Source organism: Drosophila santomea, chromosome 2L (genome assembly GCF_016746245.2).
Source record: "Drosophila santomea strain STO CAGO 1482 chromosome 2L, Prin_Dsan_1.1, whole genome shotgun sequence".
Classification (NCBI taxonomy): domain Eukaryota; kingdom Metazoa; phylum Arthropoda; class Insecta; order Diptera; family Drosophilidae; genus Drosophila; species Drosophila santomea.
The window spans coordinates 18742277-18766471 of record NC_053016.2 but is presented as its reverse complement, the minus strand read 5'-3'; the positions used below and the strand labels follow the sequence as shown (position 1 = coordinate 18766471).

Below are 24195 nucleotides of genomic sequence, written 5' to 3'. Positions count from 1 at the left end.
GTATGCCCTGAAATTGCTTTGATGTGGATGCGATACGTTGTTGTCAAAATACTAACATATAAATAACGTATATATTCATAGGGGGATGGGTGTAGCCAAGCCCCCCGCCTGGGGCCCAAATGTCAACGGGAATTAAGTGCTCGCCGCCTTATTTTTCCGCATCTCGAGCTGCCACTTTGACGCATTGACCGGAAGAGGAAACCTTTTCCCAAGCTTGAAGATGGCAGAAAATTTGAATCGAGGTTCGAAAGATAAACATCGCTTTCAGGGCCACAGGAAAATATTAAAGCAACAGAGGACAGGTAACATTGGGGAAATGCTTTCAGCAGCAAAGTGATTCTCATTTAACTGGTGCTTCTGGGGTAAAATTAAACGTTGTGCAAACTTTGGCTCAAACTTTTTAAAATTATGTTCGTAAAATTCCGAAACGGGGAAGCCTGGCAGAGCCAACTCTAAAATATAACAAGAGTGAACGCTGTAGTCGAGTTCCCCGACTATCTGATACCCGTTACTCAGCTAGTGAAAGTGCGAAGGAGGTCTTCAACACTGACAGTTTTTGGCGGTTTGTGGGCGTTAGAGTGGGCGTGGCAAAAAGTTTCTTGGCAAATCGATAGACCAATACAAAAATGAAAAAATACCAAAATATTTTTCAAAAGTGTGGGCGTGGCAGTTTGTGGGCGTTAGAGTGGGCGTGGCAACATTAATCGATAAACTTGCGCTGCGTCTATGTCTCTGGAGTCTGTGTACTTAATCTCAACCTTCTAGCTTTAGTAGTTCCTGAGATCTCAGACAGACGGACAGACAGACGGACGGACAGACGGACATGGCCAGATCGACTCGGCTATTGATCCTGATTAACAATATACTTTATATGGTCGGAAACGCTTCCTTCTGCCTGTTACATACTTTTCAACGAATCTAGTATACTCTTTTACTCTACGAGTAACGGGTATAATAATATTACAGACGAAATCTGTTCGGAAATGAAATTAAAGTTTGTAAAGCACAACAAAGTACAGCAGGCAATATCGTGCAGGAAACCTAATGAAAAACAGATTGGAACATTGTAAAATACGGATTTCAAGTTTAATGAAATCGTGTTTACCCCAAAATATTCAATCAGGTTGCAATTTACAGAGAATATTAAAAATTGTTTTCATATTAGCTGGCTGTTGTGAAACTATGAAACTATGAAATAGTTATGCTTAGATTTCATTAAAACCTATGGTAAAGGAAAACATAATTACAATACCAAGTAAGGATACACAATAAAAGGAGTAATAAAACTCGCATTTCTGGAAAAAGCACAGCTAGAAGTACATGAAAATTGCTACCAAAAATCAATTAAAATTCAATTTCGGACTTTGTCTGAGACTTTTCCACAAATCCTGTCGCAATTTCAAGTTTTTCCCATTTTGACTATCAATTTCATTAGTGTCCTAATTGCATACTGTTCAGAGTCATGAAATAATAATTGAGGCAATGGCTGGCCCGTTCTGGGCAGATCCCCTTCATATGAATCTATGGGGTGAAACAATAGGCAATGACACTGCACTTGAGTTGTGGCCTTGCTGGAAAATCCCTTTCTTGGAGGACCAAATTTTCTTCTGCCGTTCTGCCATTAAAACACTTAACCCAATTCGAATTCAATAGAGTGGGGAGGTCAAGTTGGGTTGGGTTGGCTAGGTCTGGGTCTGAGCTTGGATCTGGGTGAAACACTGTCAATGACACAGGCAGACCTCGATATGTGGTCATGAGACATGCATAATAATTAGGCTGCCTCTAGGGCTTCTTTGTTTGAGGTCTTCCAACTGTTGAACACACGAACTGACCATCAAATTCGAGATGTGTCCATATCGTTTGGCTAATTAGACAGACACACACACATTGCTAGTGTGCCGTTCCCTAATGAAGTCATTTGAAGCAGACCTTGTGATTGTCGCCGCCGCTCGTGAACCCGAAAAAAGCCAAAACCCAAAACCCACGCACAGGTGTCCCATTTCTGAAATGTTGACGTAATTGGATAGGCCAACTGACACAGAATTCCGACGAAGGATCCTGAAAAGAGGTCGGTTGGGCAACCAAAACAACGCCATATGGATTTTGTGTCATCTGGCTTTCCGGGACAAGTAAATCCTCAAGGTTGTTTGGATGCAAACATGGCTTATGGCTATGGCTTATTATCGCTGTTTTGTAATTTGATAGTGAAGGGCTTTAAAAGTATATTATATTGTTTAATGCTAACTCATATAGAAATTTGCCATTTATAGTACTAACAATATTTGTGATATTGGTAAACCAAATAATACATAAACCAAATGGAACTTGAAGGGGTCCGTACTCCGGATTTACAAGTTTTGAAAAACTTTTTAGAGCTGTTGTTCGCTTTAGCGACATAATAAGATGCTCCCAGCAAATATTCATTGTATTCAGCAATGTATGCCTTGAATGATTCAGGCCATTCATTAAGAATGGAGAGCATAAAACCGATTCCAAATGTAAATGCAATTTTAAAGTTGGATTCAATTTCGTTGCCAGCACAAAACTCAATTTCGCAATTTTGTAAAAGCGCAAACATGCGGGGAAGAAGGGACTAAAGGTCGGGCATCCAGAGGATACTCACCACCCACTATGGGTGGTCATGGGTGACGATGGGTGGGCGCGGTTAGGTGCTTTCACCTTTCACCACCACCTCCAGCTGCAGCGGCAGTAAAAATAACATTAAAATGGAAGTCATATGCACATGGTTAACTCGCCACGCATAACCAAGCTGGAAGGAGGGGGACGCGGAGCGGAGAGCTGGAAAAATTAGTTTGCCTTAATCCCATAAAGCGCTGCCACCGTTGATGATGGCCATAATGACCGTAATGATGATAATGATGAAAATGATGATGCTGGCCAACGGATAGAGACGTGAACCAAACCGAAACTCGGGAAATTCCATTAGGGGAATGGGTATGCGAATGCGAATGCAAAACGCGAATATAAATGAACATTTTAATGGAAATGACAACATAAAACAGATGCAGCTAAAGTACGATTGAAATATAGATACCGAGCAAAATTCCATCAACTGTTTTTAGTCGAGAAAAAATGAACTTCCATTCCCATTTGAATCGCTTATAGCCAATAATAAAGTTTCTTTTTATAGAACGTAATCGATAAAAGGGTTACACCGGAAGAAAAGTGTTTGCAATCGTTCTGCATTTGCATTCTAAAAATTTTATTATGCTGGTATTTAATTATACTACAAAACACCTTACTATTTGCACTGCTTTTTGGCTTGTTTTTCTTTTTCCAGTGCGAAAAACGCAATCTTGTCAAATGTGATTATTCGATAAAAACCATAAAGACCTCTGCCTGTAATTAAGTTATTATCTTTATTTTTATGAAATTTAATCAGCTTAACTCAGTTAAATTCGTGGAGTGCGCGTATTAAAGTCTGACTCAGCTGACTTCACCCATTTTACGAATGTGTAGATATTTATGTATGAATGTATATAGGTATATCCCGTCTATAAGTGTCGGCGAAATGGTTGTGCATTTTTACCTTCCTTCACCGGCAGCTGCGGAAATTGTGAGGAAATGAAAATGGTTTAACTTTTCTTTCTTGTGTGCTCTCCGTTAACTTTTCTATTTTTTCCCATGCCCACAACTCACCATCCACCACCCACAGTCCATCACCCCGCACCCAAATCCTTGACTGCTGTGTAGAAAATAAGAAAAGCGAGGGACCGGTGGACATTTCATTCAGCCTCCTATTACTCGAGCCCAACTATTTATAGCTTCTCAGATGTCTGTGCAATTGCCGTTCGTGTGGATGCAGTGCGTTGAGTGAACCACCTTGACCCACTCTAATTGCATTTGCACCGCCTAATGTCTAATGCTCTCAGCCGAACCAAGAGCAATGAAATAAAAAGTGAACAAAAACTGAGAAAAACAGTACGTAGTCGGCTTTTGGCCAGGCCAATCAGTGGAGGCACTTAAACGCCCAATTGGCTATTGAGTCGAGATACATTTCAATTAAATTTTCATCGCAATCGAGCCTTGTTTGGTGGGCGGAGCAAACCTGTATTAGTTTTAAATATTTATTTGCTCCAACGCAGCCCGCAGGGCAAGTTGAATATTAATAAACCTAATTGAAAAAGTTCGGATGAAACAACAGCGAACAGAACAATAACCCAAAGTATTTTGCTCAGCCAGAAATTAATTTCCAAATTAGGGCGAATAAATGTTGCGGGCAGAAGTTGCAGAAAGCCTCCAGCAAATCATTCCATTCCTTAGGCCAAGTCTCAATACTCAATTTACATAATTACGCACATTTGGCGGAAACTTATAAATATTTATGCCGATGCTTAAAATTTAAGTTGCTTGTTGGTTTTGAAGACGACAAAATGTAAAAGGGGGAGATTTCTAGGATAAAGCCAGCAGGGTGGAAAAATAAGGTCTTCCATTTATTCCCAGGCAGGAAAGTGAATTCACTTATAGGAAAACCCATCTGATATTTTAATATTTCCTAAGTTGTTATTGGAATAATTATGTAAGTGGCTATGTGCAAGCAGGAACATTTTCTTAACCTTTAATCAGCCAAATGCCACTTTATGTAGGAGGTTTGTTGGTAACTGCTAAGACAATTGAGTTATAATCATTCCCGTGTTATCTATCAAGCTGATGAATCACATACAACACTGACCATTCAAAAGATAGCCATACAGCCGTTCGCTATCTGTTGCGACTGAATGTGTTTTATAAGCACGTTTTTAAATGCATCAGCAGTTGCGACCTCATGTAGCCTTTTTACTGCGAATCGCAAAGACTACACCATCGAAAACAATTTCTATAAAAATAAAGAAACCCAAGTGAAAAGTGAATTACTCGTAAATTATATTTGTCGCAGCTCGTTTTGGGCAGAGCAGAAATTTGACATGAATCTCACGTCTGTCGTTTCGCCGAACGACCCGTCCAAACCAAAATCTCAAATTGTGCAATGTTGAATCATGAGCAGAGTTCGGCTTGGGTTTGGTTGACTGATGGGTGGATGGGTATTATGAGTGTTATGGGTGCTGGTGACGACAAGCACGGCCATGATGGATCGGATCAGGTGGGTCACCCGGTACCCGGTAATTGCCATCTAAATGAGCGACAGCCAGCAGGTGACCGTTGGCCGCAGGTCAAACACGGAATCCCATCCAATTCGGCGTCTCCCCTTGAAACCCTGATGGATTAACTCTTTTCGGGTGTCCCATCGCATTTGCAGTGAATTAAATGAGTGGGAGCATCGCCTTTAGTACTTTTCCATTCATTTCCACGCAAATAAGTTGTGCATGAAACTATGTTTGTGATATCTTTCGTCGTATAACTATGATACAAGCTGATTACTACATGGATTTACTCGTTGTAGCAAAAGTTTCCATGCACGTGGTTTACAAAAAGTATATAAAGCAAGGCGACAGGTTAATCATAACATGTTTCTGTTTTTATTTGTGGTAAATTGATGTTACCAAGATTCAATACATACAGCAAATGGTTAAGCACGGACTGTTCAGTATATATTTAGTTCGAAAACAGTATATTTGGGAAACTAATAAGATCTGCCTATTTTAATTCAGATAATTCAGATATTTTCATATTTTTGCTTTAACTAAAATTATACTCAATCCATACTTTCTCTTGCAGCACAAACATGTCGAGCGATTCGAGTCGAAGGATCCAGGTGCCCGAGGAGCTGAAGGAGGTGCTGCTGCAGTTCTCGATCTCCTTCCTGGTGGAACAGCCTCCGGACGTGATCGATTACGCCGTGGAATACTTCACCAAACTGCAGTCGGAACGCCCAAGCGTCTCTCACACGGATCAAAGCACCGATGACCAGCTGAGCGTCAACTCACAGGATGCCGATGGTAAGTGGAGTTTTACTTTATTACAACCGCTTCTACGAACAGCTTCTTTAAGCTGCCGGAATCCGGTGGGTTTTTTGTATTTACTTCCATAGCAATTCGATTGCGTGTCCTGTCAACTTTTTCTTGGCTTAACTGCCAGCCCTAAGTCTGGTTCGTTTTGCATTTTCTGCTGCTGCGTGTTGCAAAATTCCTGCCGGGGAAAGTTGCACTTTTCTTTTTACTTTGCACTTACTTTTTCAGTACTCTGTGCTCTATGTGCCAGTCTGTGCTCTATTTCCGCCATGCGACTTTCCGTGAACTGCTGCGTAGTTGATGCAAATCTCTGACGTCAGCGATGTCGGTTCGGTTCGGCAAATAGACAATCTGCTAATCTGCTTGTGTAATCCCCCCGACATTTGAGGCCAATTTTTTGGCCGTGAATAGATCGGGGAAATCAAGATTTATTCGGCTGGCAGACATTGAAACGTTTTCTCTTGCATCAGATGAATTTCCCATCCTTTGGAGTTTTTCCCGCAGCACGTGTTCAGATAATTAGCCTGGGCCACGCATATGGCCATAAATCGTCGGACTCCCACCACGAGCATACAAAATAGGAAATTAAATAATGATGGTGATGAAGCTTTGCTCCTGATCCTCCTCCTGCTCCTGCTTCTGCTTCGGCTTCGGCTTCTGCTCCTCTGGATGGGCCTCCTCTGTCTGCGGGCTTTTGTTCACAGCTTCCTTTTGCGTGTTTATCTTCCGGTTAATCAAACACGCAGCCCTCGAGGGAGGAGGCGGACGCCATGTCGAGTGGGTGGATTGCTGGCCATGCGGACTGGGGGGCAGATGAAATGGGGCACACCGCTGCTGTCATTAAAAATCTATTAATTGTGCACACAGCAGACCGAAGAGCTGAGCCAACGTGCAGCTGTCAATCCTTTTGCTACTTCAACATTAGATCCACTCGCAGTCGTTCTTTCTAAACGCCAGCTAGTTTGTGCCAGCTGAAGGGGCTTTAACTAGGTTGAAGGACTATGTTTCAAAGATAATCACGAATGTGCGAATATTTCATGCTCAAGAAGTAACTATTCTGTTGAAAGTACTGTTCATGAACTATTACTTACTCAACTCAAAAGTTACACCACCAAAGATCAAACCTCAAAGGTATTAAAGAAACTTGTGAAATGACATTTTGCTCACATATATATGTAGTTGAGATGGTTTGCTGGGTTTATATATATTCTAAGACTTGGTGAATTTAATTTGTGCATGAATCCCAATTTGACATCCATTTCGATTGATTACCATATACCAGTCAAATCGTTCGACAGTGCCTGCTACAACCACCAAACTTCCAGCAAATTCATTCCGGATTCAAAAGTATTATAGTTCTAGACCTTTGTCTCACTATTAACGTCTGGCTGCCATGGCCAACTTCATCCGCTTTTGGTGCCCAGTGAAGCCGGGGAAATTGCTTCCAGCTTCTGCCTCAACTGAAGCGAAAATGGCACGCAAATAGCTACTGGCCACGCCCACCGCCCACTTACCACGCTTTTCCGCCCTCTTGGGTTTTCCATCGATCGGAATCCGTATTTTTGTGCTTTGATGTCTATTCGTGGCCGGAAACCTTGCAGCACAGTTTCTGTTTAACTTTGGGCTTTAAACCGGTTGAGACATTCATATCGCGCATACGCCGAGTAGGCCCTTGTGGCTCAATAAGGTGTCTGTGTGCGTGTGTGTGTGTGTGTGTGTGTGTTTTGGCAGGTGGTCGGTCAAAGGTATGCGCTGGGCATGGAACATTTTATTAACACTGCTGTTGGCCACAGCGTCAAACCAAGGGAAAAAGCGGGAGCAACGAGTGGTTGGTTGGTCGTATGGCCAGGCGATGGCCAGGTCGAGGGTTATGTTTTGCAGGACTTGCTGGTCCACTGAAGCATACTGATGAACAGCTCAGCAGCCGCACACGCTTCATCGGGCACACAGGGCGCATGACACGCCCCGGGGGCGGTGGGGATTGCTTGAGGGGCGGAGGGAGGGCGTGGCCGAGTGGAGTGAGGTACATTTCAAAATTATTGACATGCCAGCAGCGTTTGTGGCAGGACTCTAGCCTGGATCGGGGGCACAGACTGAACGGAAATGCCATCTCTCTCCTTTCATCCATCCTGTTTGCTCTGCACCGGAGCGTCCTCCTGTTGCGCTTAATAATAATGTGTATATGAATGCTTATATGAAAGAGCTGAGGGAATGCTCATGTTAATCAAGACAAAGCAAAGTGGTGCTGCTATTTATAACGCAGCAGGGAAAGAAATTAGATAGATGCCCTTTTTGTATGAAACGGTATTAATATGTACGATTGTTTTGCTCTAATATAAAACGTATTCAGTTACTTTTCAGCAGCCGTATCCCTGTAAATAAGTGTTTCTTCCAGTACGATTGATTCTCTGTTGTCCAACTTTGGGGACTTTTCTCTCAGTGCCTCGCCAACAAAGCGATAGACAGCTGGCACACACCCACAAACAGGCAGCTGTATAAATAGACGGCCGACTAACACTGGACCGCTTGAGTGGCGTGTTGTGCTGCCTACTTACAGGCACTATTTCCGCCTTGGTCTGACGTTTGCCTGTCATCAGCGACTCCAGCGGACGTGGATGGCGATGTGGTTGGTGATGCGGCGATGTGGCGATGTGGCGAAGCTGTGCCTCTTGTGGCACCATTGGCACTTTCAGTCGCTCGGAGGACGTCACAAGGATAGCACGCACATCCAAAACCGTCCTTCAGTCGGTTTGTCACTCAGTTTTTGAGCCCGTTTGCTTGTTGGCCAAGCATTCATTTATTCATTCATTCATTCATTCAATAGTTTCATTCATTCATTCATTTCTGCTCACGTCGTCAGCGTCGGAAGTTGTCGTCCTATATAGAAATATATATGTATCTCGCAGTCGTCCTCGTTGATGTTGTTTCACTCTGCTAATGAAATTAATGCAGACAACTTTTTATTTGCCATTCTTAATTGAATTCGCCAGCTTATTTGACTGAGTGCATTTGTGTTTGTGGAGCAAGAAACGTACTTAATTGAAATACTTTCGGTGCATTAATTACCAAATGATATTCAAAGTTTTGCCAGCGGGCTCAGTTGACATCTAAAATCTTTCAAAACTAAATATTTCCCGTGGGCAAAACTCTGCCTCAATTAGTTTTCGTTTCGACCAAAGCAAGATTTAGCTTAACATACAAATTGATTTGACCATGAATACGTAAAAAGAAGTGGAATTTCATAGTGACATTTTCTTTCATTTTTAATCAATTCTAAAACCCTAGTACAGCGCAAAATATTGTCTGTTTTTAAAATTTTAAAGAACTAAGAATATCGTTCTCTAGGCACCAGTATTTTTAGAAATGTAAGGAAATAGAAAATATTAACTTAAAACGTGAATCAAAAATCTGAAAAATATTGCGCGCAGTTTTTACTAAATAGTTTCAAGTTGGAACATCAAATAACGCATAAATAAGGAATCGTAAGTTATTGTGATTGATAGACTTTTGCAAATCTTCTAATTACCAGACTATAAATCAAAAATCTCAACAGACCTTGCACATTAGGCTGCAATAAAAACCAGACCAGATCACTGAGGCAATTGCCATCCAAGATTTCGAACGTGGGCGTCTCTACTGCTCCACACAAAACACAATGCAAACAGACAGCAGACAGGCAGACAGACGAGATGGGTATATACTGGTATACATTCAGGGCGTGGATAAATACTTATCTGGAGGGGAAATGGACGTGCACTTGGCCCGTCTAGGTTCACACTTTTTGCGGCCTTGGGCGGGAAGGGAAACTTGAGGAAAATCCAGAATGCGTGCCTGGGAAATTGTTGCGTAATTGCATCATTAGGTTGACACTCTTAACTGGCAACTTGACACGACTGCGATAGAAAACTGCGGGCTGCAGTGCAAATATTTTCTGCCAATCCAATCCAAAACCAAACTCAAAACCAAATCCGAAACCGAATCAGCAACAGATTTTGCTGTGCCGAAACACACAACACAGATACACAAACATTTTCGACTGACTTGCTGAAGGCTTTGCCAAACATTCGAGTGCATAAATATTTATTACGCATACGCTGCGTGTGACGGGAAAGCCAAGCGCTCGGTGTTTGCGCTGGTTTTGTATGGTTTTTTTTTCTCTTTTTTCTGCGTCTACATACATCAGTCACCTTGGGTTACATATACTCGTACACCCATCACATTTTTATTTCTACTTATTTTTAAACGTGTTCATGCCTAACTGGTTTTTATTTTCGCGCTCGTTGCAACCGATTTGAAATTGTATCTAAATTCGGAAACACGCACAGAAAGCCGCAGCAGTGCAATTGAAAATGTCCACTCAGGTGTCTGGTAATTTATTGGCTGGTGAGTAGAGGCTTTGCTTTGCTTTGCTTGGCCAAAGCAAAAACCGAATTTTGTTGACCAAAAATACTGTGTGTAGACAAAAACATGAGCACTTAAGGTGTTGTTGTGCTCGGTTTGAATGTATAATTACAGCAATTGATTTTGCGGTCATGTGAACCTGGGCAAACATTTAAATATCTGTAGCAGGCAGGGAAGTGATACGATCAGCCTTGATTGCCTTGCAAGTTTGACAAATATTCTGTCAGCTGGACAATGCCTCACATTTGTGCTGTATGTGAAAGGCATTCTACGAACTATGGTCCATCTGGGATTGTCACACGCAAAAAAAGTTCAAAGAGTTCACCAACCCATATTATTTTTAGTGGTAATTATGATGTTTTGAAGTGAAACACAAAACAAATCTGATTTAAATGGTTTTTGGTTTGAAAAACAAACTAATAAATGTGCTATAATTCTATAAAGTTAAATCAAAGCTATTTCGAATTCAATTGCATTTGTTTATTTGGATGATAGTTAAACAAAAAAATCTATTTATTTGTGACACTTTAAGCGAAAATTCATCTTTTTCGGTGTAAAAGCCTGCAGCGGAGTGAAAAATTTGTGCAGATGCATTCAGACTTTGCCGTACATGGCTCCACATTCCATTGGATTATGCTGCCTGTCGTTGATATGCGAGCTCCTCTGCAGTTTCATTTGAATTGCAATTGTGGCGCAGCAGGAGATGTGCCAGACCAGCAGATTCCAGGCTGATGACAGTGCCCAGATAGCTGGGCATTATTTTGTCGGTCATTAAATGAATACGTTGCTGTTCATGGGATTCACTTTAAGAGGCTCTCAATAGACCTATACCATATGCCTGATTTATGATTTCGCTTCGTTTCATTCTGATTCAGCGGAACCACCAGTGATGGCCAGCTCGCGCCGCAAATCAGTTTTCGCCGAGGCCTACGATCCGGAGGCGGATGATGACGATGATGGCGCCACCGCCGTCTTCCCCAAGACAGATGAGCAGCGCGCACGGCTGGTTGAGTCGGTGAAGAACGTCCTCCTCTTCCGATCCCTCGAGAAGGAGCAGGTTCGCAGCCACTACATAAATCATAAGTCCCTCGGGGGAGCTGGGAGAAGTGATGGGGATGGGGATGGGAATGGGAATGGGAAAGGCGTAGGGGAAGGGAAAGGAGCAGGCATACACGCATCAGTGTTTAACCCGAATAAGTGTCTGCCTGCGGTTTTCCTTTTACGGGGATTATCCCCCATCAGGCAGGCTTCCCTTGGCTCCCCAAATAGACCCACACCATGTCCCTTGTAACTGATTTGTTTTCGCAGATGAACCAAGTCCTGGATGCCATGTTCGAGCGGAAGGTTCAGCCGGGTGACTTCATCATCCGCCAGGGTGACGACGGCGATAACTTTTATGTTATTGAATCGTAAGTAAAACAAAACAAATTTCAATCAAACTCCATGAATAATGCACATTTTCTGTTTGCCGAAAGTTAACTTGAACTTGTGGTAACTTTTCATGATTTTGTTTGGGCTGCCTCAAGCTTGGCATCGATATGGAAAGTACTTTCAGAAGGAGGAAAAGCTTTCAAAAATATGTAGTGTAGTGAGCTTAGCGTAAAAAGAAAGAGAACGTTTCCATAAAAATATTCGTAGGTGAAAAGTTATTAATTAAATATGGAATTTTATGGTACTTCATATTAAATAAGGCAAATGTTTGTTTAATTTAGTAGTCATTACTGCCGCAGATATGACAGCACAGAACAAAATAAACCGCAATACAGCAAATATTCCATATATATGGAAGCGAATTAACCTTTTTAGAACGAACTCAAAGAACTTCAACCGCAATACTACTCATACAGGCAAGAGAAGCTCATTCATTTGCGTGAGGCTTAAATAATTCGTATTTGAATGGGAATTAGTATTTGATATGACAATTAATGAGTACTTGCATATTGATGAGCACACACACGCACCGCATCAATTATAAATTGCATTCAATTAAAGTGGATTTTTCGTGCTTTTCTGATCTCGTAACCCCCGCATTTTCCCTTCTCCGCAGTGGCGTCTACAAAGTCTATATTAATGACAAGCACATTAACACCTACAATCACACTGGACTCTTTGGTGAATTAGCGCTGCTCTACAATATGCCCAGGTATGTGCGACCCTCGTATTTGATCGATTCATTTAGTCAAATTTTCCGCGCTGTCTGAGCCACAATTACAATGTGCTAATGGCTGTATACATATATATGTATATATATAGACGTGTATCTAATTTTGAACTTAAATATCTAGAGCGGCCACCGTGCAGGCGGAAACCAGTGGTCTACTTTGGGCCATGGACCGCCAAACCTTCCGCCGCATCCTCTTGAAGTCGGCCTTCAGGAAGCGGAAAATGTACGAGGAGCTGTTGAACAGCGTGCCCATGCTGAAGGCCTTGCAGGTGAGTCCCTACACTCTTATTGCTCCCTTAATCGATACCATATATCCATACACACCTCTTGTGCTTGTGCTCCAGAACTACGAACGCATGAATCTGGCGGATGCCTTGGTTTCGAAGAGCTACGACAATGGCGAACGCATCATCAAACAGGGTAAGTGAATGGCAAAGTTGGGGGAAGAACTCCCTGAGGTGAATCAACGTGCAATCTTTGTTATTTTACTGTGGGTTTTGCAAGGAATAAAAAGATCTCGTGCCTTGCTATTACATTTCTACTAAATAACTCTTCCCCAACTAAACGCCAGAAATGGTGATAAAAGCCAATGAACTCAAGGGAAACATTTAATTTTAAAAGTTAATCTTCTGTATAAATGGTAATTTTTTTATTTATTCTTTGAAGCGTATTGTTTCAAATATAATTACTTAAATATAAGTATATTATACTGCCGTCGGTCGACCTTAACCAATAAAAGCTTTTTTTCGAGTTCCTTTTGGATATCTTCTAATGGCTGCGATTTTTCGCCCGATTCCCAGGTGACGCCGCCGACGGCATGTACTTCATCGAGGAGGGAACGGTGTCCGTGCGCATGGACCAGGACGACGCCGAGGTGGAGATCTCGCAGCTGGGAAAGGGACAGTACTTCGGCGAGCTGGCGCTGGTGACACATCGACCCCGGGCAGCATCCGTCTACGCCACGGGCGGCGTCGTTAAGCTAGCATGTGAGTGTCCTGGCCGGCGGAAAGGCTACACGGAAAGCGTTTCAGTCGATCCCCCGCTTGACCTAATCCCTAATGCTTTTGTTTATTTGTTTTTGTTCTTTGTCCTGTCCACGCCCCACGCCCCAATGCCCACGCCCAATCCCTTGTATGTTTTGTGCACTGTGTGTAGTCCTGGATGTTATTTGCTTCGAACGCCTCATGGGAAAGTGTAGTGGGGGCATTCAGCGTAGCATTAGTGGGTATCGCTATCTGGAACAGGATCTGCGCGAATATTTCGGCAACTTGCCGCTAAATTAGCTCTATAGTTGTACAATTAGTAGTAGTAGTTACAATCCCATTTTCATGACCCTAATTCACTACGCTTACATGCAAATTGAATTAGGTCTGAAAGGTGTACCCTTCAATATGTACTATTTATGAATGTATGAATGTACTTTAATGAGCAGGGATTGTACTTTTCCTTAAATTGCTAAACAATAAGGTCTTGAAAACTCCATAAACACTTGACTTTAATTCTAAACTCCGTCCAGTCCTAGACACAGAGGCCTTTGAGCGCATCATGGGCTTCCTGACCGATGTACTCAAGCGCAATATAGTGATCTATGAGCAAATGTTCACCGACATGGCCCGTCGAAATACGAATTTGTGAAGCAAGCAGTTTGAACCAGTTGGTTTTAGTGTTTTAATTTTTGTAGTTTATTTATATCCAAAATTCGCAAATGTACCATAAAATCTTTCTAATCTACAAAGCTATTCAAAATTTAAGAAGTTCAATAAAGTATAGTTTTGTTCCGACACACACGCACAAGAGTACATGTTATGGGACCATCCTCACCACCTTAGTTTCAACTAAACCCACAGCACTGAAATTGAAATGAAATTTGAATGTCTGAAGCTGACACAGGCACTAAAGGTTGATGGATCGGTAAGAGATGCAGAAGGAAATGCAGATGATGTAGTGGGGCCTGCGGTGATCAAGAATTAAGTTATAATGGTTACCCAATTGGATTTGGTGTGGTGTGTGCTAATATGTTCTTTAATAAGTGCTACTAAACAGCCAGTTCCCAAGAAATCCCAATTCCTCAGCATGCATTAAGTGTTTCAGAAGCGTTTTATAAAGTTGATCTGAACTAATGATTATACCGCTTTCCCATTATCTAGTCCTCGATGTCAAGGCCTTTGAGCGTTTGCTGGGTCCCTGCATGGATATCATGAAGCGCAACATTGACGACTACGAGTCGCAGTTGGTGAAGATATTCGGCAGCAAAAACAATATCACCGATACACGATAAAAAGTCTGAACAACCAACCAACCAAGCAACCAACCAACCAACCAACCACAACAGCCACAACAACCACCATCAACAGCTACAACACACAGCAACTGAAACTGAAAGGTCACTTGCAGGCTTCCTAGAATTTTATTTTGTAACCATGTTTCTTTAAAATTGAGCAACTCTACGGACAGCACATAAGAGCAGATCACAACCCACAGCAATGCACAAATACCAAACAAAACACAAGGACACAAAATCATGTAAACCTAATCATGAATATTTGATAATTGAAATTAATCTATAATACTACGATAATAATGATTATGATGATGATGATAGTGTTGATCATGTTGGGGAGAAGCTTCGCCATGTTTCTAATCCAAAACAGAGAAGCAAGCAAGCGAGTTAAGAATTGTATTGTATGTATTTAGCAATTGTAATTTGTAATGTATTTAATTGGGCAAAACTGAATTCAAATGCAATCAGCAAAGAGAAACAACAAACGATTGGCTCAACGGAAATGTTAAAAATACTAATTTAAGTTTTGTTTATTCATAACTTTTTGTTATCCATTGATTTATTCATAATTTAGAAAATAACGCAATCACTTGTTTCATTGGCTGCTAGTTACCGATAAGCGAAAAGTAAGCAAAATATATCAAATAAGAGCAAATAAGAGCAAATAGAACACCCACACACATCAGCTAAGAGTTTCCCCACATCTATCGGGAAACTATACTTACCCAAGAATAGAGAAGTATTCGCCCGGGGAACCCCAAACCAACAACCATTTAATGTTTGTGTGTATGTACTAGTCTATACAAGAAGCAGCTGGACAAGCGATTCGGCCATCAGAGAGTAGGGAAGATATCAAATTTGCAGATCCCCGAGATAAAGGCTTTCCACTTCCTAAAGCGATCTCACAGTAGGCACACGAGGATGTTATTGTTATTCAGTTCTCGGAGCGGAACGAAAAGAAAACAAATAAGTAATGCTAAAGGCACAATCAATATGTTGCATGGGATCAACTTAGAAAACTTTGAGAAAAACTAGCGAAAAATACGAAATTTAGCAGAGAACGCGGGGTGAGAATGGAAAAGTGGCTTGAACCAGGGGATAATTGCTTTGACCGCTTTCAACACGAGTATATCCAAATATTTAATCCTTTATTTTCGGGCCATGGCGAAAACGAATCAAAGCAATATCGATGGCCTGGATTATGTGTACTTAGTATGTCCCTGTTTTTGTTCCTGTTCAATACCTAAACCTATACCTATACTTATACCTACATATACACATACCTACATATATCTCTATTTATACAACTGAATGAGCTTAAACTATGGTAACGCCTAAACCCAAATCTAAACGACTCCAACTACTTTATATGAGTGTAACCGTATTGTTTTGAACAAACAGCGTAACTAAACAAATCGTAGAGGGATAATCAATGAACTTGCATACGTAGGTATAATATTAAATTAAATCAATTCAACTGGCATACCAACAGTCGACAGGTGTTCAAAAGCTAAAAGAAACTACATATAAAGAAACCGAAAATATCATATGTGTAAAACTGCTGCAAGGCGTTCAAATTGCCAGCAGGAAATAATACAACTAAAGTATATAAAAGTATGTTTTTAATCTTAATTGGTGTCTAGTCTATGTTCAAGACTTTAAAGCAACAAATTCTTGGAAATTTTCGAAACAAAAAGAACGCTAGGAAATGAGTTTGAGAAAAACATAAATAATAAATATTACGAGTATATCAAGCGAGTAAAGTTATAGAAATTAATTAAGGTGCAGAAAGTGCTGGCCATTTTCTTCCACAAATCCACAACCACAACATGCACACGAACACACACTCCACCCAATACAACCACAAAAACTACACACACGCACACACAAGCCATATTGAATACTGAATACTGTCATCAAGCAAAGCTCAAAAAAAGAATATTTAAAAAATCGTTGAAATCACCGATGACAAGCTCTAAACGCGCAAACTTCAAATTAAAGTCACAGAGGAAGGAGTACATTAAATAAAAATAGTAAAGCCTATTCGTATTTTAACTGTTGTGTTGTAATTATGCATAAAGCGTATTAATTATGTATGTGTAACAAAAATAAAAGAGAAAAACAAATACAAACGAAAACAAAAACAAAAAACAAAGAGTATGTATTACTAAACAAAAAAACAAAAGCATATTTGCAGAATTGAAGGTGTAGACACTGAGAAAAAAGGAAACACATTTTATTTAAATTAAGCGCCGAAGAAGCTGCAATAACACATTAAAAAGCCAATCAAATTCAAAGTTTCCTGCTTTTGCCATTAACATTATTATTATTATTATTTCCCTTATCTTCATTTACCGATGCCAAAATATTGATTCAAATAACGAGCGGTTATTAGAATGGCAAAGAAAGTTTATTTATAAGACCGAAGCGATAATGATTATTAAAATATGAAAGAATTCAACTAACTTCATATTAAGATGTCCTTGTTATGTCGCAAAGAATTAATAAAAATAAAAGTGAAAAAATAAGTAAAAACCAGAAAAAGCAAACATGACGAATTAATACAAGTTTAATAAATGCGATAAAACAAATAAAATGATATTGTAAATGGGAACAGGATTTGGGTATTGCTCCACTGGATTGACCTTTTTTTCTGGCAGAAATCGAGGTAAGAAGAGATTATTTATTACGCATACGCACTGTGGCGTATCAGTAACTTTGTTTTCCTTTTAAAAGGCAACGTTCTGAAACAACGGACGGACATGTTTTAATTGACTCGGGGATACAGAATATATTCGAGATTCTGTGCTATTAAGAGTTGGACGCTTGTTTCTTGTTACATACGAGTCACGAGTACATACAAATAATATAATTATTAAAATTTGCTATCAGGATTATTTATATACTTAATGCAGCTGGCTAGTAATGCGGAAAAATAATGCCTACCTGGTTGTGCGCCTTTTGTAATTGAAGGAATATGATTTTATTGAATTTATAATTTTTATTCACTTAAAAACGTAGCTCCAAATACACTTATAATTTTACGGTGTTTAATATATGTATTTATCTTTAAATGTATGTGTGTATGTGTATCGTTTATAATTATGTTTATAGAAACTCATATATCGGAGCCACACTACCGACAATGCACGAATGATTAGTGTGAGGCGTGGAATTGGTCGCCAATTAAAATGGTTTTGGATTAGGCAAGCCCGAATCCAAGATAGAACCTTATCCTGCTGCACGGATTCGTGACCAAGAATAAGGATGGTATCAAAAAAAGTGAATATTGAATCGGGTATGTCATCTGATTTCGCCGTCGGCTGAATGTCTTAGCCAATGGTTGCTGTAGTAAATTACCGCCTCCAGGATGCGAATGGGATTTGTTTTGCTTGCTCGGTTTTACGGAAAAAAATTCATTTAAAAAGTTCCTTTTTGTGGTTTTGTTTTGTGGTGTAAAACTAGGAATCTAACTGTAAAGATCATCGTCGCCGTTGTCGCCTGGCGAGTTAACTGGCAAGTTGTTACCAGATCCTGAGGTGTTGCCGGTTTGACCGGGGAATCTAAAATAACATATACATTTCCATTAGAAAACGGTTTTAGCAAGAAAAGGAATTGAATTCTTACCTGAAGTTCTGTCCGAATCCACGGGACTGCTGCAAAGTCTGGGCAAACATCTCGTATTTCCTGATGTCATTATCGGACACCGAACGACGAGCGAACTTCATGGCCTCCTCGAAGTGGGCGCTGGTAATCTCCGGCACTGGATCGTCCTCGTCCATCTGATTATATGGTAAATAGTAAAAAATAAATATTCTTTTTTTTGCGCCAAGCAAGATGACTTACGTCCATCGCCGAGTTCTGGTTTTCGGCGCGCTCCTTTTCGCGTCGAATTTCAGCCTCGATGGCCTGCCGGATGGCCAGTTTACAGGCCCGCTGGCAGATCTCGGTCAGATCGGCGCCAGAGAAGCCCTGCGTCACCTTGGCGATGTAGGTAAGGTCTACTTCCTTCGCCAGCGGCGACTTGCGCAAGTTAGCCTTAAGGATTGCCTCACGCGACTTGTCGTCGGGCAGTGGAATATAGATCAACTGATCCAGACGGCCCGGACGGAGGATTGCCGGATCGATAATGTCGGGACGATTGGTGGCTCCAATAATGAACACGTTCTTCTTGGCTCCCATGCCATCCATTTCGGTAAGGATCTGATTGATCACACGATCAGCGGCGCCGCCTGCATCGCCGACATTACCGCCACGCGCTTTGGCGATCGAGTCCAGCTCGTCGAAGAAGAGCACACAAGGAGCCGCCGAGCGGGCCTTATCGAAGATGTCGCGCACATTGGCCTCGGACTCGCCGAACCACATGGTCAGCAGCTCGGGACCCTTGACTGAGATGAAGTTCGCCTGGCACTCGTTAGCAATGGCCTTGGCCAACAGCGTCTTACCGCAACCAGGGGGTCCGTAGAAAAGGACACCGCGACTGGGCTGCATGCCAAACTTCAAGAACTTGTCCGGGTGCTCCACTGGGTACTGCACCAGCTCCTGCAATTCCTTCTTGACGCTCTCCAGACCTCCGATGTCTGTCCAGGTGGTGTTGGGCACCTCCACAACAGTTTCACGCAGAGCCGATGGACTGGACTTGGTCATAGCGTAGCGGAAGTTCTCCATTGTCACGGCCAGGGACGCCAGCACTTCGGCATCGATCTTATCATCATCCAAATCGATAAGGTCCATCTTCTCACGGATTTGCTGAAGGGCAGCCTCAGAGCAGAGTGAGGCCAGATCAGCGCCGACATGTCCATGGGTTTCAGCAGCAATCTGCTCCAAGTCAACATCATCATGCAGCTTCATGTTCTTGGTGTGAATGCGCAGCACCTCCAGTCGACCAGTGGCATCTGGAATGCCGATGTCTATCTCACGATCGAAACGTCCAAAGCGACGCAGGGCCGGGTCGATGGAGTTGGGCCTGTTAGTGGCAGCCATAACGATCAGATGGGAGCTCTTCTTCATGCCGTCCATCAGGGTCAAAAGCTGCGAAACAATGCGACGCTCCACCTCGCCGTGGGTCTTGTCACGCTTCGGGGCGATGGCGTCAATCTCATCGATAAAGATGATGGCTGGCGAGTTTTTCTCGGCTTCCTCGAAGGCCTTGCGCAGATTCGATTCTGACTCTCCGGCCAGCTTGGACATGATCTCCGGCCCGTTAATCAGGAAGAAAAAGGCTCCTGTCTCGTTGGCCACAGCCCTGGCAATAAGGGTCTTACCGGTACCCGGGGGACCGTACATAAGGATACCGCGCGGTGGCTTCACACCGATGGCCTTGAAGAGCGATGGATGACGCAAAGGCAACTCCACCATTTCCTTGATCTGGGCCAGCTGCTTGCGGCAACCACCGATATCGTCGTAGCCGACTGCGTTTAGGGACTCCTCCTCCTCCTCGCGCTTGATCGGATCACCGTCGCAGAAGATTACCGTCTCGGGAGCCACAATGCAGTAGGGCTCCGGATCGGTCAGCACCACTTTGAACTCAATAGGACGCATGGCTGCGCGCACAATGAAGTTGTCTCCCATGTGGATTGGCCGATAGGCCTCTAGGAAGTACGGCTTCAGATAGATCTCGAAAAGGTTGCCGGTGACGCCTTCGGTGGTGTCGTCGATGGGCAGGATGCGCACCCGCTTGCCGTACTTGACGTCCGGGCATGACTGCACGGAAACCACATCTGAAAGATGGACGCACAGGTTGTTGCGCACCACGCGGTTCATGCGGATCTTCTCGTCGGGGCAGGTGTCGTCCGAGAGCACGATGCACACCGTCTCCTTTCGGCGCTTGCCCTTCAGAATCACGGTGTCGCCACGGAAGAGCTGCAGCTCATCCATCTTCGCCTGAATGTTGAAGCAAGAAAAAGAAAAGCCAAGTCATGTGAATTAGCCATCCAATGACGTGGCCTTCCGAAGAGTGAAGAGTCTTACCTGCGACAGCGACACCACAGAGTTGTCATCATTCTGCGCCTCCTCCACAATCAGTCGGTTTGGACGGTCCTTGCGCTTCAGGATCGCCGTAGCCAGATCTTCACTGCAGGGAAGAAAAAGGATCGCGTAAGACTCATCTCTTTAAAAAAAACCCTAGGTTTTGTAATTTGGCCTAACCGCTTATCGAACGAGGTTTTCGGCTTCATCTTCTCATCCTGCTCGCTGTGATAGCCCCGCATAAAGTCCCTGGTATCCCCATCATGATCCATCTTATCGATCTTGCTACCGGACATTGTTTTTTTTTGCTTTTAGATATTCCGTTTTTTTATGGAAACTACTTTCACCAGTAATACAGAATGGAACTACGCTTTTGTATAATTAGGCTTGCCGAATCATTTTTCGTAGCTAACATGATGTCGATCATTGTCTTTCATTGATAGATCCAGCATTTTGAAACATAAAAGGTTGTCGTCACGCTATATTCTATCCAACTAGAGAATCATAAAAATCTACATATATTAATCTGTACGATAGTACAAATGCTGCTTTTTCATTATGTTACGTTATATTCCTGGTGTTTATTGGTTTTATTTGTGGTGGCTTTAGTCATAGAAGATTGTATTTTCTGTACTTGATGCCAACTTTTTTTGGCGCCTTTTGGTAAAATAAAACCTAAACGTTTCTATTAATATTTTTACTTAGCTTTATTTAAACGAATTATTTTAACGTAATTTTTGGGTTATTCGCATTTTTATTTAAACGTTTTATATGATTACTGGCGAGTACAGAGATTAAAGATTTTTCTAGAACTAATGCACTAGCACAAAGAAATTTTAAAAGTGGTTTCAAAAAATATAGTTTAAGATAGTTTAATAGGTGTTTAACTTATTAGTATCGAAACAGTTGCCATATATACAGAATTGTTTTTCGTAACCAACGTTAAAAAACACACTAAATACAAACAACAACCGAAAAACGTATCCTTCAGCAAAGGACAACTTGTATTTTTGGGACAACAAAGGGAATTCGTAAGTTTTCAAGCGGCAACAACAACTGCAAGGGCAGTAACACCAACAACAACAACAACAACGTACTGCAAATGGCGATTCTCGCTGGCTTTTTTCTTCGGATTTCAGGTTTGCCCTAGTTTCGCAACATTTTGCAACAGAGCATCGAAAAGTCGCGCTAAATCTACGACAATTCGCGGAAGTCGGCGAAAGCCTATCACAATTAAATAATAGTATGTCTGCGATGTGGCCCTTGCATATTTTTTCTGCTCAATGACTGCGCGAAATTGGTGATTTTCGACTTGGAGCGCCCCAGTCGGCGTCTATTTGGGCGTCCAGTTCACTTACCCCTTGGAATCTGCCATGGTAAACTAGTTGACGTTGAACTTTTTAGCTTAATGGTATAATTCGGCGCTAGTCGTGCTATTCGTTGAGCTGGAAATCGGCACTTTTAGTCAAATTCAAAGATGAGGCAGCAGAAACAGATTGGTGATGTGGGTTACTAGACATTCATCGATTGGGCTTAGAAAACATCGATTGCTCGGGGCAACTGTCGATGTTTTCTAAATCAAAATGAAGTGGCAGCCCTGAGTGATGGCTAATCGCGCTAAACATAAAGGTGGCAACGTGTGCAGGAGCATAACTTGGCTATGTTCGCTGGCAGAGACTCCCTGCTATGAACCACTTCTGGATAACGTAAGCGGCTTACGTTTTGATTGCCGAAGTGCAGCATGCTTTTTGGCTGTGTCAATATCTAAAATAAATGTAAGAGCTATGTAGAATTTAATCAATCTATTGCATTTGGTTCTGGAAGTTTTGGAAGTGAGAAAACATCTTGACTTTACATATATGTACCTATATATGTATATATATATATACCTATATAAGTATATGTATATACTTATTTGTGACAAACATTTACGAACATAATTCCCTAGAACAGTCGGCCATCAACCTGCCCCTGTAGTAACTGCTCAATCGCAGCTTGAGCTCGTAAAAACTTTTTAGTATTCATGGTTTTGGCATTAACGACGCCAATTATGGCAGCGTTTTATTCAGCTTTACTTTCAGTTTTATTTTTTAGCACTAAAGAGAGTGACAGCGACGTCGGCAGAGCAGAGAGTAGCGCCACTGGGCGTGGCCGCTGCCCCAAGGAATGGGAGCAAACTCCATAGAAGCGCACAACGAATTCCACCAATCGGCTGCAAGTCTCTTGTCTTCGAAGAGCGCCTGCGCAGAGAGCAAAGAAAGTGGAGAGCGGAAACCAGTTTGTTCGAAATGAGGGCGCTGCAGGGGTGGGGAGTTGGGGTGGCTGGTAAAGATGGCCGTCGCCTTCCGCGACGCAGGATGCAGTAGAGCGGGGGGGAGGGGCGGAGGCACCGCCCCAGACCCAAAGTCACAATTATGGGGCACTCATTCATTGCGGTGTATGATGCAAACAGCGCTCGCCTCGCCCGCCCCTCTTACCCATACTCTGATGTACAGTGCGACATCTTTAACTCTGATTTATTCACAGGGTTTTTGTTTATTTCACTCGCTTGCTTCTTCATAAGTATGACTATTCACTTTGGGTAGACGACAAACTGTAATTCTTCCTTCATAAACTATTTAGTATTGAACATAAAATGAGCATCTCTGAGTAGCAGATTGGCTATGATTGGTTTCAAATGCCTGTATTCTGGTAATCACGTACTAACTATGATATAACGCATAAACAAAGTTAACATAATTTATTCAAGTTGCACTTACCCCTTGGAAAAGCTCCAAGTGAAGATGTTCAGGGAATACATTTTATATGAGTGTTTTCTCCAAAGCATCTCATATCTAGCAATGAAATTAAACGTAACATATTTCTATTAAATTGCAACTATTGTGCTATAAGCCTAAGTCTGATAACCTATAGATATACAAATATAAAACATCGCAATATGAAGGCAAACTGCGCTGGTTTCAAAAGATTCGATGTTCTTTACTCCCAGTCCGCCTTAGGGACGCACGACTGTACATCTGGCTTCTGGAATCCGTTTAATCAGACTTCCAAGGAGGCGCACAGAGTCGAGGATGGAGCGTTCTCCTAGTTGACGAGTTAACAGCAATTAGACGTCGACGCCTCACGCTGGATTCGCTTTATTGGAGGTTTATTGAGCGGAATCCCTCCCTTTGTCTTCGTTGTTGTAATTGTTTTTCGGGGGTGGATGGCCGACAGGCGGAGGGGGGTGCAGGTGCGGGTGCGGGCGAGGGTGTCAGTTCACCCGCTGACATTAATTGGTTGTGTACGAGCCAATTTGGCGTAAAAGGCGCTAAATTGATTGCCCTGCGGTTTTAATCGATGCGCATTCATTCCAAATCACGCACATTTATCACCCGCTGAACCCCCGCCCCCTGACATCCACCCACGCATCCCACCCCTCCCCCGATTTTCGGCATGAGATACAGAGTTAGATATGGAAGCCGAGTCACATC

General features: G+C 42.2%; 2 protein-coding genes across 6 annotated transcripts in view; one reads left to right on the top strand and one right to left on the bottom strand.

The window, feature by feature from the left end:
- Positions 1-16514, top strand: part of LOC120457577 (cAMP-dependent protein kinase type II regulatory subunit) — a 30859-nt gene extending 14345 nt beyond the window's left edge. For 2 of the 3 annotated variants that reach the window (XM_039645094.2, XM_039645099.2), the window contains exons 3-10: positions 5677-5897; positions 11186-11367; positions 11619-11719; positions 12358-12453; positions 12596-12743; positions 12819-12894; positions 13275-13460; positions 14622-16514. In XM_039645094.2, coding sequence (XP_039501028.1) covers positions 5684-5897; positions 11186-11367; positions 11619-11719; positions 12358-12453; positions 12596-12743; positions 12819-12894; positions 13275-13460; positions 14622-14752 — 1134 coding nt within the window. In that variant the 5' untranslated portion in view covers positions 5677-5683 and the 3' untranslated portion in view covers positions 14753-16514. Of the gene's footprint in view, positions 1-5676; positions 5898-11185; positions 11368-11618; positions 11720-12357; positions 12454-12595; positions 12744-12818; positions 12895-13274; positions 13461-13990; positions 14260-14621 lie in introns of those variants that run through there. The other variant, XM_039645106.2, reaches the window with a different exon arrangement.
- A 1222-nt stretch (positions 16515-17736) lies between these two features.
- On the bottom strand, positions 17737-22239 carry LOC120457493 (transitional endoplasmic reticulum ATPase TER94). 3 transcript variants are annotated; one of them, XM_039645058.2, is made up of 5 exons: positions 22081-22239; positions 20726-20828; positions 18602-20638; positions 18383-18537; positions 17737-18318 (listed from the first exon to the last, which is right to left on the bottom strand). In XM_039645058.2, the coding sequence occupies exons 1-5, from the start codon at positions 22095-22097 to the stop codon at positions 18225-18227; spliced, it is 2406 nt and encodes an 801-aa protein (XP_039500992.1). In that variant the 5' UTR covers positions 22098-22239; the 3' UTR covers positions 17737-18224. The 3 variants fall into 3 exon arrangements, with proteins under 3 accessions (XP_039500992.1, XP_039500988.1, XP_039500982.1); XM_039645054.2 differs by lacking the exon at positions 22081-22239 and adding an exon at positions 20903-21078 and having other exon boundaries at positions 18383-18534; XM_039645048.2 differs by lacking the exon at positions 22081-22239 and adding an exon at positions 20903-21076.
- Between the last annotated feature and the right edge of the window lie 1956 nt (positions 22240-24195).

Bases quoted from the DNA above. Each gene is read 5' to 3' on its own strand.
- LOC120457493 (XM_039645048.2), bottom strand. From the start codon at position 21,018: ATGTCCGGTAGCAAGATCGATAAGATGGATCATGATGGGGATACCAGG. The intron at 20,639-20,725 runs GTAAGACTCTTC...TTCAACATTCAG, and splicing joins CTGTGGTGTCGCTGTCGCAG to GCGAAGATGGATGAGCTGCA. The intron at 18,538-18,601 runs GTAAGTCATCTT...CCATATAATCAG, and splicing joins ACCAGAACTCGGCGATGGAC to ATGGACGAGGACGATCCAGT.